Consider the following 18224-nt stretch of genomic DNA (forward strand, 5'->3'; position numbering starts at 1 on the left):
CCGGCCAACCAGCTAACCGGCTAACCAGATAACCAGCGACTGGGTGCGGCGCCTGATGTCTCCACAGTTCCCTGCTTCGTCACCAAGCTAACCAGCACTTCATTCGACGGAGCAGTTGTGGAGACTAAAGACTAATTACAGGACGTCCACTCAGTGGCAGAAGAAAAGCTAAGTTGCACCATGTTTTAAGCACCCTGTTTACCACCGTTGTCATCTTGTATATTTGTGATTATATTCGAGTGGTGACAACGTGGGGTGTGTGACCCCTGCATTAACTAGCACTTTTGGGCAGATCAGCTATATTTCCCTAGCTTTACACGGGATCAGCGTGTTACTATAATTTTCTATATTCTAACTGGCATTTTGTCAGTGACCGTGTTATTTACGTTTTGAACGTAAAAGAACATTTTGGGAGTGAAGTCTCGAGGGAGGTGGCGAGTCATTACATAAACAGGCGTCTGAAACTTATACTTTTGTTGTTTCCATTAAATTGTATGACTGCGAGAGTGGATCGTGGTGTGGTTAGTTAGAAGTAACTAACCGTTTCATAATCACCTTAAGTGATATAGTGAAACGTGACAGCTTCTAGCAAAAAACCGATTAATTCTACCAAAAAAAGAACTGAGACTTGCAAAAGAATTCTAAAAAACCCGGATTATTTTAACAACAAAATAGCTACTGTCAGCAAACTATATAAAGTTTAGTGTATTTTTCAGAGACAAAATAGTGTCACTCCATATCATAATCATAATTGTACGTCCAAAGAAAGTTAAATGAAAAATTCAAAATGATAAAATCAGTGTACAGAGCAGTCAAGAGCAGTGTGTTCACTGCCTGATAAGCGCTGGTCTCGACAGCTTTGGGCGCCCGCGATTTCGCTTCTGGCCGATTGGGATGGTCTTGGCCTGGGCAGGGGGGTTGGTCACCTCCAGACGAATCTCCATGCCCATGGAATGATGACACACGTAGCACTTGAGGAACTCCGGACAGTTGCAGAAAAACTGATTGTTTTCGTCGATCGTTATCTTCCACACCGACCTCCGACATGTGGCATACTCCTCGAAGTCAGCCCAGGACGTCTTGTAGCTGGTGGCTCACTGTCAGACTCCGACGTATCATTATCAAATCTCACTGGATCGATCCTCTCAAAATCCATCTCTCCACCTTCAAACTCTATTTTCAACTGACAGAATCTGTGTCCTTGCTTGATTCAGCTGAATTTGTGATCACAAATCAGCTCTGCGAAATCAGTGAGTCAAAACAATGACCACCACTCACACTGTGTTTCACTGTGTTGGAGAATGACTATCCATTTCTTTTTTGTAACTATATTTTCTTTTGCCTGAAGTAGTCAATCGTTTGCCTGATTGTATTTTCTTTTGCCTGAGTATATTTGCTTTTGCTAGTTTATTTTTTCTTTTGCCTGAGTATATTTGCTTTTGCCAGTTTATTTTATTTTTTGTTCAGACAGCAATTCTTTTGGCGGATCAAAAAAATTGTTGGTACTTTAATTCTTTGTCACTCAAGCCATCTTTTCTTTTGGTGAAAGCATCTATTTTTTTGGTAGAACCATCTCTTCTTTTGGTTCATTAAACGGGTGCCCATTCGAAATAGTCCGTCTAACCCTCATTGGAAAGGACACGTGCTTCAACAGTGGCATACATAGCTCTTATCATTCTTAACATTCTTCCGCTGACACCCGATCTCATCAACACGGACCACAGCACAGTGCGGTTAACAGTATCGTAAGCCTTTGTAAAATATATAAAACCAACATACAACTCAGATCTTTTTAGCAAATGTTTCTCAATGGCGGCATGCAGAGTGAAAATATCATCTGTGGTGGAACGTCCCTTTCTGCAATCAGCTTGTACATCGTTCAAAACGGAGTTTTCTTCCGACCACAGAACCAGTCTGTTATTAACAACTTGGGTAAATACTTTGCTCAAAATTGATATGCCTTGGTAATTATCCGGATTACTTCTGTCTCCTTTCTTATATAAAGGAATAACAGTAGCCTTCGTCCATTGAAGCGGGAAGTGTCCTTTAGAAAATAAATAATTAAAATATTTTTTTCAAAAATGGCAACATCTCATTTTCAACTGTTGTTATCATTTCTGCCAAAATACTGTCTGGGCCTGCTGTTTTTCCTGTTTTCAAATGTTTAATCGTTTTTCGTATTTCGGCTCCAGTAATTTCTGCATCCAAAATGTCATTAAAAACACCGTCTGCGGTAGAACATACATATATCCTCCTCTACATTTATGTCAACTCCTTCATTAAATACTCCTTCAAAATGCTTCAACCAATCTTCCTTTCTCAATACAATTCATTACCCTTCTCTTCGTTCTATGCCTGCGATATTCAGCCCAAAAGTCTTTTGGGCTTTGCATTGAATCAAGCAAAGCATCTAAGGATGCTTTCTTTTCTTGATTCCTCTTTACATTCTTCAAACCATTGTACTCTTTACGCTGTTCTTCACACAACCCATAATCTTCCTTAAAATTAGTGTGTCGGAAGTGTCTTTAACATTTTCTCACTTCTTTTCGTTTGATATGGCATTCTTTGTCGAACCATACTGCTGTCTGTGTTTTGGATTGTCCCCCTTGAATAATGACTCTTTTCATGCAATCTGCCGCATTCAAAACAGCATCAGTAAACATATCAAGAGATCTTTCTGGACATTCATCAATAATTGCCTGTGCGTCATTCACATTTTTAATAAACTCTTCAGATAAAACACAATTTGTGAATTGCAGAACCTTTTCTTTTCTCCAAAAAAACTTTTCAAATTTCACACAATTTTGTTTTTTCTTCAACCTTTCTTCTGCAACCTGGCATTTACACACCATATCGAGTGGCATATGGTCAGACTCGATTCGATCGGCTACAATCATTCTGTGAACAAAATCTGAAAAATCAAAACTGGCGAGAAAATAATCGATAACACTAAAACCGTGCACAGACTAGACAAATATGTAAATTTACCCTGATCATCTCCTCGAGCACTTCCATTCATCAACTCAAAATCATAACATACACACAAATCCAACAACTTTTTACCAAAACCGTTAATTTCCTTATCTTGAGATATGCGACTGGTTTCCCATTAGGAGGGACTATCACTCATATCAGTTTCACCAATACTTTGACTAAAAGCTCTATTAACCTGATAGTCACCAGTTCTCGCATTAAAATCACTAGTGCAAATTACATAATATACGTCACTCTGGGTTTCCAACAAGTCACCAATACACCTTTCCAATTCTGTTATCTGGCAGTCGCATTCAGTCTGGTTATAAAACGGACTTCCATACGGAGGAATATTGGTCACTATATATAATACGTCCTTATCACAACCAAACAAACACTTTGACAGTTTCAAAACAATAACGTTACTGCAGTCAACGAAAACCTGGTCTACAAAATTACACAGAAACTCCTTTACTAAAACCAAAATTCCACCAGATCGTCTTCCATGAAAAGAGAGTTTCACCGCTGGATAGATAAATTTCAAATAATCAAGAAAAGTGTTAGTAAAATCAAAGTCATTATCAATAAAGGTTTCTGCAAGTGCTACAAAATCAAAACGTTCAAGATAACTAACCAGGTTATTATCGGAAAGCTTGTTTACTAACCCTCCAATATTGTATGACACAAAACTTATATACTGTGAGCTTAGGGGCCGGCCACATCCCTAGTCCTCTGTACTGTTCGCGTCAGCAAAAGGGTTTTCACCCTCTTGGTTTATATCCCCCGAGTCATAGCTATTTGTTCTGTCCACAAGGGGAGAGTCATTTTCGTTGCTTGCTGCTTGGGGAGTCTTAAACATGGTGTCTATCTTTGTCTGGGAAGGAGGGGTTTTACCCCGCCCTCTTCCATAGCCCCGTATAACCTGTGTAGAAGGAGAAGAGCAACTTGCCTTGTTACGCGCAGAGTTCGTTTGGGCACCAACCCGTGTCCGCAGGTTGTACATGGAACCCTGCTGCTGCGTAGTGGAACCCCGAGGATTACGGTCAGTAGTCCTCTGACTGCCTGTACTCGCCTGGCTTGCAGCAGGCTGGCTATCTGCAGGCTGGCTGTCGTGGTCCTCATCTACACGCTGTTGTTGGCCATCTCTGCGCCTGGGAGAGCTGGAGGTAGCCTGTGCTTTTCCAGGCGACACAGGGCTGTGGTGTCGTCGATCCCGTCCTGCCTGCAGGGGTGGGAACTCCGTTGAGAAATTCAATACTCCAGTCGTCTCTCGTGTTAGACGACTGACATTGCTGTGAACGCTGCGGGTTGATTCTGCAAATTTGACTCCAGTTCTCTTCTCTACTGACAGACTGACTGGAGAGGTCATACCGATATGTGACTTCACTGGTAATCAGTTTATCATAGCGTAAACTCGCCCTTTGACCCCTCTGTCTCATCTCACGCTGGACTGGCAACAGAGCTTTTCTTTTATTCTGAACCATTTCAGAAAAATCTTCCCTCACGAATATGCTGCTGTATTGCTCAGAGTCTTTCAGTCTACGTGCACTGTTCAAGACCAGCATTTTTTGTTTGTAGGATAAAAACTTGACAACAATGGCATTCCCTGTTCTGTGAGCCCTTTCAATGTCAACTTGCTCCTCAATCCCCCTTCCTTCTTGAATAATGTCCTTGACTTTTCTTTCGCTCTCCTCCCATGGTTCAAATTTGCCCCTCCCTAGTGCAACACCAAGGAACAGAAGATTATTTCGCCTACTCTGGTTTTCAAGGTAGTCGCACTTTTGCACAAGCTCATTCACAGCTCCTTTAAGCTGTTGGTTTTCGGACCAGAGTGATTCACACTGAGATTGTAATCCATGGAAGTTCCTGGCTAACTGTGTTTGGCTTTCCTCTACATCACATAGCCTGTGATCAATTTTGTTGTCCAGACTTGTTAGCCTTTGTTCAATATTCCTACCTTGGATACTGCTTGAACTTTCCATTCTTACAATAGCCTGGTTCAGAGTGTGGCTCAGTTCAGACTGTATGCGATCCATACAGTGTTGCATACTATCCTGGTTGTCGTAGTGGTTGGACGATGTTTTCTTGGGAAGAGATAGGCATCATTTTGATCACGGGTTCTGCTCTCTCTGTTCTCTCGTCCAAAATGGCCTGGTCCTGGGCCTGGATTAGATTCGACATCGCCACAGGTAAGAAGGTACCCTACTATGAATACGGAGGCATAGACTGTCATCACCAGAAAGTGCGTTGCAATACACTGTGCGTTGAAGCAGACCTTGAATCTGCACTGTTCACTTCCTGACTGTGCAATTTTGTCTCTGACAGTAACAGACGTTGCCAGCATCAGAAATAGTCGGTGTATGTGGTCTAAAGTATCGGCCACCGCAGGGGAACATTCACTGTTTACACTGCCAACACTGCAGCTTGTGTTGTCACTGAAAGATGTTTGACAGGTATCACTTCTGAGAGAGAGAGAGAGAAAGAGAGAGAGAGATAGAGAGACAGAGAGAGAGAGAGAGAGAGAGAGAGAGAGAGAGAGAGAGAGAGAGAGAGAGAGAGAAAACACTGATTGGTTTATTGTACTAAGGCCAAGGAATCATATATGTATATAAAAGACTCACTTGAGCTGAGATGCTTGTGGCGCGAGTGTGACGAAATGAAACATGACGTCAGAGCGCGTGTTGATCACGATACTTGTGGCTAGGGTCAGCATACCCTCCCAAAGACGATCGTTACCCACTACGACAACATGCACGACTGTCTCCTTCTGTCCTTTGGCACTGGGGTCTCCCATTTATGAAACAGAAAAACGTTTTCAACTTAGAAGGGGAGGTGGTCAAATATTATACATATAAAATGTTTGATGGCTTATTGGCAGACCAGGTTTTTTGTTGGTCCGAGGTGACGATATCGTTGTTTTGTTTCATCTTTATCGACCAAGGCCGAAGGCCGCGGTTGATAAATATGTAACAAAAGGCGTTATGCTCCCCGAAGATCTCGGAAACACGAATCAAAAACCGTGATGGTTCCACACATCAAACAAACAGCCTGATTGGCTTTTACTTTGACAATCCACGTTTCACCTCAAACCCATTCACCACCTCTATAAGTAACATGGGGAACAGCGTTATTTATACCCCAGCCGCTGGTTATGAATTACAACTGGTGAAAATGATGACAAAATCCATTCTTTTCACAAGGGTATTGTATTTAAGAAACAGAGAAACGTTTTCAACGTTGAATGGTAGGTGGACAGACATTATCCATTCTATAGCACAGGGGTATTGTGTTTATGAAACAAAGACACGTTGTAAATGTTGAAGGGGAGGTGGACAGACATTATCCATTCTATAGCACAGGGGTATTGTGTTTATGAAACAAAGACACGTTGTAAATGTTGAAGGGGAGGTGGAAAAATATATCATTTTAAGACGGAGACCTCCCCGTGTAAATAATTCGCTGACTCACCACCAGAGGTTGGATTGAGTTTATGACTATATGAGTGTGTGTGTGAGTTTTAGTGTACGTGTCTGCGTGTGTATGTGTTCGATTGTGTGTGAGTGTACGAGTGTGTGCGCACGCGAGTGTGTACTTGTGTGTGTTCGTTCGTGCATGCTTGTGTGTGTGTGTGTGTGCGTGTGTGTATGTGTGTGTGTGTGTGTGCGTGTGTGTAAGTGTATGTGTGCGTGTGTGTGTGTGTGTGTGTATGTGTGCGTGTGTGTATGTGTGTGTGTGTGTGTGTATGTGTGTGTGTGTGAGGTTGTGTGTGGGTGTGTGTGCGTGTGTGTAAGTGTGTGTTTGAGTGTGTGTGTGTGTGTGTGTGTGTGTGTGTGTGTATGTGTGTCCGCCTGCATGTCTGTGTTGCTGTCAGAGTGTGCATCATCATCAATGAAACCCTCTTACCCACAGTGATTTTCTTGGAGTGTGTGACCTGGCGAACAAACGTAGAAAAGTCCGGGGTATACACTATGATGATCAAGATGAGTGTAGCTGCCACGACACAGAAAGCTGCACATTAGACAGACATGTTTTATTGTCGTCATTTTTTCGTTCATAATAAGCTGGGTTACAAAAAACATTGTGATCATTTTCACGAGTTTTCATTCATAACTAACTGGGTAAAAATTTAAAAAACTATTTTGATATGTGACAAATCAAGGTGGTGAATGGGTTTGAGCTAAAGGTGAGACGTGGACGGTCACAATAAAAGCCAATCAGGCTGTTAATTGATGTGTGGAGCCATCGCGGCTTTGGATTCGTTTTGTTCCGAGGACAACGAAATAAAATTCACTCTCAAAGACCCAATCAATGTTGATAATCACCGCGACGACTCATCGTCAATTTGCATCTAAGCTGTACAATCGCGAATCGCACAACCAAAAGTCTGAAAACACTAGAAAGAAAAGGCACATGCTAAAATCAATAATTACTGACCTCGCAGCTCTGTGCATTTTTAGACTGAAGAAAAGCGACCCAAAGTTTATATTTGACAGGGCTCCCCACAGTCGCCCGTCCTAGAGGGTCGATGGACCCCTTATGCGGAGTGTTAGACGGTCCCGAAAGTCCATGATACTTACTTATATGTCCAGTTATTATTATTATAAGTATCTTTAAGTAGGTATCTACAAGTAAGTATCTTATAGGTAACTACAAGTAGGTATCTTCAAGTAATTATCTACAAGTAAGTAACTACAAGTGAGATGATCAAAATACGCTTTATTAAAATCTCCGTGTTGGGAGAGGACACCTGAGACGTAAGGACAATTTGAGTTGATCAGAGGGGGTGTCCGGTCATTACAGGTAGCACTTACCTTTGGTCGAAGGCCATCTGAACATTCTACAAATCCTCGCCATCACTGTTGTCCGTATGCGCCTCAACAGGGGAGTTCAGTTATCTTTTGCGTTCCTGAAACCACAGAAAAAATATAAACAAGAAAATGACGGTTGGTGAGATGAACAAAGTCGGAAAAAAAACCAGAATTCTTTAACAATAATAATGGTGATAATAATAATAATTGTCAGTAAGTACTGGTGTCACATGACTGATGTGAACCAGTTGATTGGCTAATGGCGATGCGCTAAAACTGTTAGCGCACTCTTGGAGTGCGCTAACTTTTCCACAGAGCGTATTCTTCCGCCCTTTGCCTAAGCGAGACTGTGCTCTCATCCTCAGAATTAATTAATGACATGTAGCTTATATTCTCCACAATACCAAATGACCATAAATTCCCTGCTTCTCAATTAAAGCAGAAGTGGGTTTTTTTCTGACAGATTGCATGTGCCTGTGCCAGTGCCAGTGATCTAAAAATAGAAGCCGCTGTGTTTCATCTAATTTTCGCCGACTTGCATAGATTCTTCTCATATGCCATGTTAGTGGCATGTAGCTTATCATCCACATTACCAAATGATGAGTTAGTATACAATTCCCAGCGGCTAACAGAAAACGTACCAGCTAGACCAGTTTGGAAGACTGACTCGATCGACTCTGTAGCAGTAGCAGACGACATTAACCCCGCTCAGCAAATTAACTTCTTGGGCAAATGTGAACGAAAAAACGATGGGGATATAATACGTGTAGTGTTCAGAGCATTCTTACCGTTCATATTTAGTACCATACTCCCCGATGAGTGAAGATACCACACGAGAAACATGCCACATTTATTTTGAAAATGTACTTTCCGTCGACCGTGGCAAGGGGCAAAACTCTGCACAGTCAATCTGTCGAAGCTCGATGAAGGTTTCGAATCGCAAATAACTATGAGCACAGTCCTTTCTCCGAGTTTAAATGAGGTCTCTATGAAAGATCATCACTTTTTAGCTTAACGCTACACTGGAATTTACCAACAGAAATTAAAACAAAAGTTTGCGTGTGACGAAAGCACGACACACTTGAGACAGCCCACACAAAAGTAGAGCCAGTGACACAAACCTGACCACACAGTTACGCCTATCCAAATGCGCTTTGCAAAATGTGCGTTTTGAATCTTCTTTTTTCTCTGGTGGTACTGACAATATCGTTATTGAAACAATCCCAGTGCACTAAGGGATTTATAGAGCAAATCTCGAAAATAATTATTGAACTCAGCGCTATGCGCTTCGTTCAATAATGAATTTTCTTGATTTGCTCTATAAATCCCTTAGTGCACTGGGATGTCTCAATAACTTAAATAATAATAATAATAATAATAATAATAATAATAATAATAATAATAATAATAATAATAATAATAATAATAATGATAATAATAATAATAATAATTGTCAGTAAGTACTGGTGTCACATGACTGATGTGAACCAGTTGATTGGCTAATGGCGATGCGCTAAAACTGTTAGCGCACTAACTTTTCCACAGAGCGTATTCTTCCGCCCTTTGCTTAAACGAGAGTGTACTCTCATCCTCCCCGAAACATCCGTCCGAGATGGTGGCTAATTGACTGGACTTGCAACTTTCTCAACTTGTACAGTACAAACTGAAGTGACTCGAATTTGAGTTTTGGGATTTCTCTTGCTCTACCTTTTCTGATAATGTTTTACTCACCTCGTTTTTAGATGCAATACATAATGTCTCTTTACATTTAGTCAAGTTTTGACTAAATGTTTTAACATAGAGGGGGAATCGAGACGAGTGTCGTGGTGTGTGTGTGTGTGTGTGACAGTGTGTGTGTGTGTGTGTGTGTGTGTGTGTGTGTGTGTGTGTGTGTGCCGTGTGCAGTGACGGTGTGAATGTGTGTGTGTCTGTGCGTGTGTGTGTGTATGATGTATGTGCAGTGTGTGTGTGTGTATATATGTGTGTCACAGTGTGTATGTGTGTGTGTGTGTGTGTGTGTGTGTGTGTGTGTGTGTGTGTGTGACCGTGCTGAGAGAGAAACTAGAGAGAGAGAGAGGGAGCCGATAATCGTCTGATTCTGCAGACTCGCCGAGAGGCGGCCGGGGTTCGGCACCAGGCTGATGAAAACGCAGAATAATCCATCAAAACAACACTCTAACATCAAGTTTTAGAAACCAGAAAAACTTATCGTAACTCCATAGGTTTTGTGGTGTTTTGCGCACTGCTAAAACGCGTTTAACACGACGTGAATCGCCATGCGTTAACGTAGCGAAAACGTCCAAAACGCAGACACCAAAACTCGATGTTTTACCGTGTTTTGCACCCCGCTAAAATCCCAGGGATTTTATTGCGTTACGGCAGTTTTTCTAACTTGATGTGAATCGCACAGGTATAATGCCACAAAACTCAGTTGATTAACTTCATGTTTCATGTTATATGCCACGTTATAGTGCCAAAACGTGACTTTTCGCCCAGTGTTACCACAGGGTAAAATATTGTCTTTCTCATTTGCCGCCATTAAAAAAGCTTAAGGCCTCAAGTAAGAGAGGGACGGTGATAGGGCGTGGTCCTAAGAATTTTGCAGCACGCTCTTTCTAATGTCTAAAACGTCCTGTTCACTAAGTTCTTTGCACCCAGTGAGTGCGCCTAGTGCTAGGAGGGCGTCGTCCGGCTGAACGAGTTGCGAGTGTGTTACTAGTGAACCTATTAAACACTTGTGTAAAATATTCCAGGAGGTGGCCTGGGCTCTGTTGTTGCCTCGCGGTGACCATAGCGGACAGGCACCATTCAACAAATTCTCTAAGTTCATTTTCAGGGGTTTTGGGGGCGTCTTTCTTTTTTTTCCTGGTTTATGCGTAGAACAGCGGCAGCGAGTTCTTGTTCTGAAGTTTTTTCCTGTAGCAGTCTTTCGGCAATGCTAGCCTCTACTCTTTTCATCACTTGACTATATATATGGTCTACTGCGTTGTCAATTGTGGTTGGCTCAGTGACTGTGTTATCAACCCTGGCTGTGTTTGATTTTTGTGCGTGAGCGTGTGCCTGTGGTTGCTTCGCCTGTGCTGGCTTGCGCTGTGCAGGTCGGCTGACTGTTTTGTTTGCATCTGTTGGCTTATGGATAGGGGGGGGGGGAGGGGCCGTCCGACCTCTCCCAACCGGGATCTTGTCACCGCCCTAGCGTATCCTCCCTGGGAGGTAGAGGTGACTTGTTTGGTGGTTTGTGGTAGCCAAAAGCTATCCTTTTGGTCTGGGGATGTATATGTTACAGGCATTAAGTGAAACCAGGCATTACGCGTAATGCCTGAAATGTTAAGGCATTACGCGTAATGCCTGTGACCACTAGGCATTACACGTAATGCCTAAAAATACCAGGCATTACGTGTAATGCCTGAAAATCATTGTCAGGCATTACACGTAATGCCTGAAACCTGTTACAGGCATTAAGTGAAACCAGGCATTATGTGTAATGCCTGAATATCGTTTGATAGAATCGGTCGAACAACAACACCTTTGACTCACGCTCGTTTCTTCTTCTTCTGACACTCTGCGCACAAAGATTTGTAAAGTGGGGTTCACGTAGGACAGGGTCCATATTGAATTCATCTTGCTAAAACAACAACATGTCAATGTACCCGAGCACTACATTCAAACTACTAAAGATCGTGAACAACTTGCGTCAAATAATAATAACGAATCTTCCTTATGAGAAAAAAAAACCCGTTTACACAGTGTGTCTCAAGCGAACGTTAATAATAATTTGATATCGTAGCTTTCAACAGCTCCGGTATGTGAGATAACACAACGCAATTTTCTTATTAGCTGTTTTTGTTCCAGCAAGAACGATACAGTCAGTGTAATAAGCCTTTTTTTGTTACCTCCCTTTGACATTATAATTATGTGTCAATTACTCTATCAGAGACAGCATTGGAGATAACCCGGTTTAAGTATTGTTTCACGATAGACGTAGAGCTGAATACCAACACTCAAATCTGTTTTTGACAAACACCACACATCACTTACTTTCCCAAGAGATGATAATCATGACGTGACTTTGTCGTTTTCTGGAAGGCAGCTTTTACTTCTTCGATTGTTCTGAAGTACACGGCTTTCGGGAGCAACTTTCTGCCGTCCTTTTCATAATGTTCAAACAAACGTCGAGTAAACAATTATTGTTCTTTTCATTATCCTCCATGGTGACGAATAAGCAACTGGTGAAAACTCGACTGGAAATATTGGACCCTGGCTTTCCATTGTGACATGCACTCACACTTACGTGAAATTCAAACTGTGGTGAACACTATGTCAGAAATACATTATTTTGCATTGCGAACCGTCACTCATAATCGCAAAATTAAAATGTGCATTCATTTCAAAGCTCACTTGATTGAATGTCAGTTACTATATTCACACCATGACATTTTGTCAACACTTTGTCCTTAAAAAATGTTCTCACCGTCATCCAAGAGGTAATGTGTATTGCCTGAATTGCTTCAGGCAATAAGCGTAATTGTGAGAGTCAAATTTCAGGCATTACGTGTAATGCCTGGTATTTTTAGGCATTACGTGTAATGCCTAGTGGTCACAGGCATTACGCGTAATGCCTGAACATTTCAGGCATTACGCGTAATGCCTGGTTTCACTTAATGCCTGTAACATATACATGTGTTTTGCTTCTTTTTGTTGTACTTCTAACGCTAATTCTTTTTTGGCTCTTTGAATTGCTTCCGAGTAAGGAACGAATGTCGCGGAGCGGATCTTGTTTGCCCGTAGGCGAATCCTGTATTCTGGGCAGCCCATGTAGGCAGCCGAATGGTCGCCATGGCAGTTTATACAATATCTTTCTTTATCACGTGTATCTGATTCGTGTTCCTTGCCTCCGCAACGCCGGGGAGCAAGTGTTTGTTTTAGCTCGGCACTGCTGTCGGCCGTGACCAAAATTAATCTGCTGCAGCGGCCACAGCGCCTGACTGGGCATGCGTATGCCTCCACTTGGTACACCTCACCCTCCAGGGTGACGCTCTCTGGCAGGATCGGTGTTTTAAAAGTAATTTTGACTGCCTGGGAGGCTTCTCCCTGTTTGTTTTTCAGCCTGTATATCTGTTTAATTGCGGCTAGGCCCTTTTGCTTGATTGCACCGGACTCGGTTCTGGAATTGACTCTTATGTCCCTAGTTCGCAGTATTTCGTCCACCGGGTGGTCGCAGGGGATGCGTTTAATTACCCCCTCAGTGCACTGGGCGAAAAGTCACGTTTTGGCACTATAACGTGGCATATAACATGAAACATGAAGTTAATCAACTGAATTTTGTGGCATTATACCTGTGCGATTCACATCAAGTTAGAAAAACTGCTGTAACGCAATAAAATCCCTGGGATTTTAGCGGGGTGCAAAACACGGTAAAACATCGAGTTTTGGTGTCTGCGTTTTGGACGTTTTCGCTACGTTAACGCACGGCGATTCACGTCGTGTTAAACGCGTTTCAGCAGTGCGCAAAACACCACAAAACCTATGGAGTTACGATAAGTTTTTCTGGTTTCTAAAACTTGATGTTAGAGTGTTGTTTTGATGGATTATTCTGCGTTTTAATCAGCCTGGTGCCGAACCCCGGCCGCCTCTCGGCGAGTCTGCAGAATCAGACGATTATCGGCTCCCTCTCTCTCTCTAGTTTCTCTCTCAGCACGGTCACACACACACACACACACACACACACACACACACACACACACACACACACACACACATACACACACACACATTCACACCGTCACTGCACACGGCACACACACATGCACACACACACACACACACACACACACACACACACACACACACTGACACTGACTGACCGTCACACACACACACGGGCACACAGTGACACACACACACACCCCCCTTGAACTGACACACACACGCACACACACACGCACACACAACTGAACACACACATACACACACTGATCATCAGTTTATAAATGTAAAAAAAAAATGCAGTGCATATACATTTGGGGGGTATCTCTTATTTTCTCTATATGAGCCTTGTCAGGTGTACAGGAGAGTAGGCTATGCATTACCCGTGCGTTGAGCAGAGAAAGTAGGTCAGTTCTTAGCTCACAATTTAGTGGAACCAGATCGTAGTTTTCTTCTGTATTGCCATGCAACACTTTTGCTTGGGGCCCTAGCCGAGTTAATCGTTTTCCCATGTGTTGCTGACCACAGATAGGCCTTTGTTCTACTTCCCCCCACCCCCTCCCCGAAACATCCGTCGGAAATGGTGGCTACTGACTGGACTTGCAACTTCGTCAACTTGTAGTACGTACAGTACAAACTGAATTGACTCGAATTTGAGTTTTGGGATTTCTCTTGCTCTACCTTTTCTGATAATGTTTTACTCACCTCGTGTTTAGATGCAATACATAATGTCTCTTTACATTTAGTCAAGTTTTGACTAAATGTTTTAACATAGAGCTGGGGGAATCGAGACGAGTGTCGTGGTGTATGTGTGTGTGTGTGTGTGTGTGTGTGTGTGTGTGTGTGTGTGTGTGTGTGTGTGTGTGTGTGTGTGTGTAGAGAGATTCAGACCAAACTACCAGACCGATCTTTATGAAATTTTACATGAGCGTTCCTGGGAATGATATCCCCGAACTTTTTTTTCTCTTTTTAAAAAAATACCTTTGATGACGTCATATCCGGCTTTTTGTAAAAGTTGAGGTGACACTGTCACACCCTCATTTTTCAATCAAATTGATTGAAATTTTGGCCAAGCAATCTTCGACAAAGGCCGGACCTCGGTATTGCATTTCAGCTTGGTGGCTTAAAAATTAATTAATGACTTTGGTCATTAAAAATCTAAAAATTGTAGAAAAAAAATGTATAAAACGATCCAAATGTACGTTCATCTTATTCTTCATCATTTTTTGATTCCAAAAACATATAAATAAAAAAAGAGATTTTTTATCAAAATTAAATTTTCGAAATCAATTTAAAAACACTTTCATCTTATTCCTTGTCGGTTCCTGATTCCAAAAAAATATAGATATGATATGTTTGGATTAAAAACACGCTCAGAAAGTTAAAACGAAGAGAGGTACAGAAAAGCGTGCCATTCTTCTCAGCGCAACTACTACCCCGCTCTTCTTGTCAATTCCACTGCCTTTGCCACGAGCGGTGGACTGCATGACGATGCTACGAGTATATGGTCTTGCTGAAAAATGGCATTGCGTTCAGTTTCATTCTGTGAGTTCGACAGCTTGACTAAATGTTGTATTTTCGCCTTACGCGACTTGTTTTGTTTTAGGATCGATTTTGATAATGATTGAGAAAGGAGAATAGCCGGTGTTAGTTTTACAGTCGGTTTTATGAAGTTTGAGTAAAGAAGTGCGTGGTTTTTACCCTCCCTTTCGTTTTCCTTCCCCTTCTTTAGTTTGCTATTATTGTGTCTAAGAGCCGAAATGGCTGCACTCTAACTCATCTTTGATCTCCCAAAAGACTCCATAAACAAACTAGTGTATCAAGAGGCTGGCTGGCTGCCCCTCGATGAAGAAAGAAGACTAAAGTCGGCCCAGTACGTATCAAGAGCAAGTACTTTTGACAATGCTGTGAACGAAGAGCTCACTGCTGAGTTCGACACAATAACCTCGGCCTCTTACCAAAACCTAACAAGTCGCGTAAGGCGAAAATACAACATTTAGTCAAGTAGCTGTCGAACTCACAGAATGAAACTGAACGCAATGCCATTTTTCAGCAAGACCGTATACTCGTAGCATCGTCAGTCCACCGCTCATGGCAAAGGCAGTGAAATTGACAAGAAGAGCGGGGTAGTAGTTGCGCTAAGAAGGATAGCACGCTTTTCTGTACCTCTCTTTGTTTTAATTTTCTGAGCGTGTTTTTAATCCAAACATATCATATCTATACGTTTTTGGAATCAGGAACCGACAAGGAATAAGATAAAAGTGTTTTTATATTGATTTGGACAATTTAATTTTGATAATAATTTGTATATATTTAATTTTCAGAGCTTGTTTTTAATCCAAATATAACATATTTATATGTTTTTGGAATCAGAAAATTATGGAGAATAAGATGAACGTAAATTTGGATCGTTTTATAAATTATTATTATTTTTTTTTACAATTTTCAGATTTTTAATGACCAAAGTCATTAATTAATTTTTAAACCACCACGCTGAAATGCAATACCGAAGTTCGGGCTTCGTCGAAAATTACTTGACCAAAATTTCAACCAATTTGGTTGAAAAATGAGGGCGTGACAGTGCCGCCTCAACTTTCACGAAAAGCCGGATATGACGTCATCAAATACATTTATCAAAAAAATGAAAAAAACGTTCGGGGATTTCATACCCAGGAACTCTCATGTCAAATTTCATAAAGATCGGTCAAGTAGTTTGGTCTGAATCGCTCTACACACACACACGCACAGACAGACAGACACACATACACCACGACCCTCGTTTCGATTCCCCCTCTATGTTAAAACATTTAGTCAAAACTTGACTAAATGTAAAAAGAAAAACACCCAAAATACACGAAGCAACGATCCCACTAGCAGACTATATGTTCAACCGATATTTCAAGAAAGTGGGGGTAAACCCAGGTAGGATGGCCCACATTCCCATTCACCCCTTCCCATTTTGGTTCATGGAATCCCCCATTATCATCCCTGATCATGATCTGGGTGTAACAAAAAAAGATAACCCTGTACTTGTCTCATCAATAGTAAAAGAAATAATCTCAAACAATAACAAAGATCACCTACAAATATTTACTGACGGCTCCAAAAAAATGATGACCAAGCTGACTGTGCTTTTGTCATTCCTGACCTCAAAATAAGTTAAAAAAAATTAAACTCAACAAGGATGTGTCCATTTTCACTGCAGAAATGCTGGCTACGTTATCTTAAGAGCATGCCACTATATCAATGACCCCCCCTCGACTCAAAACCAGCATAACTGCTCTTCAAAATGGTTCCAGAAACCGGGAAGAGCTTCAGACGGAAATATTGTTCCTCTGTCACCAGATCATTGCCTCTTGAACAGAACTGACCCTTTGGCTACGTACTTCCTACACACCCTTGTCAACGAACATAACCTGAAACCCCATGAGTTTTTTTTAGATAAACATTGCACGCTTCAATGGAAGCTAGCATACACCCTGTGTCTCTCAATAGTAGAAGGCTGAAATAGGATATCTGTTTTAAAAAACCCTGATCTCCGTTCCTCCTTCCCACCTCTCAATACTCTCTCACACCGAGCTTTTTCTTCTTCATTGTATTATTTTTCCAGTTATCTATTTACTTACCTATTCAGCCAAAAATATAACAATATCCCACGTAACAAAAATTAAAAAAATAAGCCTACAAAACCGCTCCAGTCCAACCATATTCCGCGTACACAATCTTCACTTCCATCCCCATTTTGAAATATCGCAACAGACTTCCAGATATAATTATAACACGATCATATATATGTGTTCTCTGGTTGCATGTTTGTTCAGTGTCTTGTCCCCACATAAAGCATATTAACTCTACCTGTCCTAAAGCAAGTTGCAGTTCTAAGAGGACGTTAAAACTAGTTATCATCATCAACACACACACACACACATATGAAAGAACCCATGTATATTTTATGATTGTTGTTTTGGTCTGAATACAATTTGGAATCTTACTACACTCTTGTTAATTGATTTTACATTTTGTTGTCAGAAGTATTTTGTTCGTCGGTTCGTGTCTGGTGCGTGTGGTGTGAATGCCGTCCTGTCAAATGTCTTTTAAAAACACATTCACGGTAACATCTTCGACGCAGACACAGACAGTTAGGAAGGGCTCTTAATATGGACCACTTTTTGTTTCATGCTGATAACTAGCGTGTTTTCTTGCGAAGAAGTTTTATTTTGTGTTTGGTAGTCCTTTATTTCTCTTAGGTTAACCGTTAGGCCTAATTAGAGTGAAATAGCTTTGATAAACATTCAACAAAAATTAAATACAGACAAAATCACAAATGGTCCATAATAGGAGCCTGGGCGCCTAATATGGACCAGTGAAGCGGCCTTCACAAATCACTGTAAAAAGCCCCCTATACTTCAAAATAACATGATACAACTTAGTGTACAATTGCAAGTCAGTCTAATTCAAATATGCTTTAGATTGATCTGGTTCGGGTTGATGAGAGCATTATTTGAAGCACACCAGGAAACTAAAGAAGCTTATCAAAAACAGAGTGAAAATAAGTGAAATTGTAACTTCCACGAAAAGAAGACTTTTTTTTTTTTAAATCTCGAGGACTAGTTATAGGTTATTTCCAGCAAGCTTCTTAATGAATTATTGAAAATAGCTTTTAGCTTTTTTTTCTCGATTTGTTGAAGGTGGTCCATATTAGGGGACTCGCACATACTTTGAGATCTTGCTATTATT

The 18224-nt window shown here is 41.3% G+C and overlaps 1 protein-coding gene across 3 annotated transcripts in view; it reads right to left on the reverse strand.

Moving 5' to 3' along the window:
• Window positions 1-18224, reverse strand: part of LOC138979444 (glycosyltransferase 8 domain-containing protein 1-like) — an 85493-nt gene that overhangs the window by 28675 nt on the left and 38594 nt on the right. For 2 of the 3 annotated variants that reach the window (XM_070352166.1, XM_070352163.1), the window contains exons 2-4: window positions 7785-7879; window positions 6877-6981; window positions 5595-5760 (exon numbers count right to left, since the gene is read on the reverse strand). The exons of the other annotated variant lie outside the window; for it this stretch is intronic. In XM_070352166.1, coding sequence (XP_070208267.1) covers window positions 5595-5760; window positions 6877-6981; window positions 7785-7827 — 314 coding nt within the window. In that variant the 5' untranslated portion in view covers window positions 7828-7879. The remainder of the gene's footprint in view (window positions 1-5594; window positions 5761-6876; window positions 6982-7784; window positions 7880-18224) is intronic. 3 annotated transcript variants of the gene reach the window in all.

The sequence above is a fragment of the Littorina saxatilis genome, linkage group LG11 (assembly GCF_037325665.1).
Source record: "Littorina saxatilis isolate snail1 linkage group LG11, US_GU_Lsax_2.0, whole genome shotgun sequence".
Taxonomy (NCBI): domain Eukaryota; kingdom Metazoa; phylum Mollusca; class Gastropoda; order Littorinimorpha; family Littorinidae; genus Littorina; species Littorina saxatilis.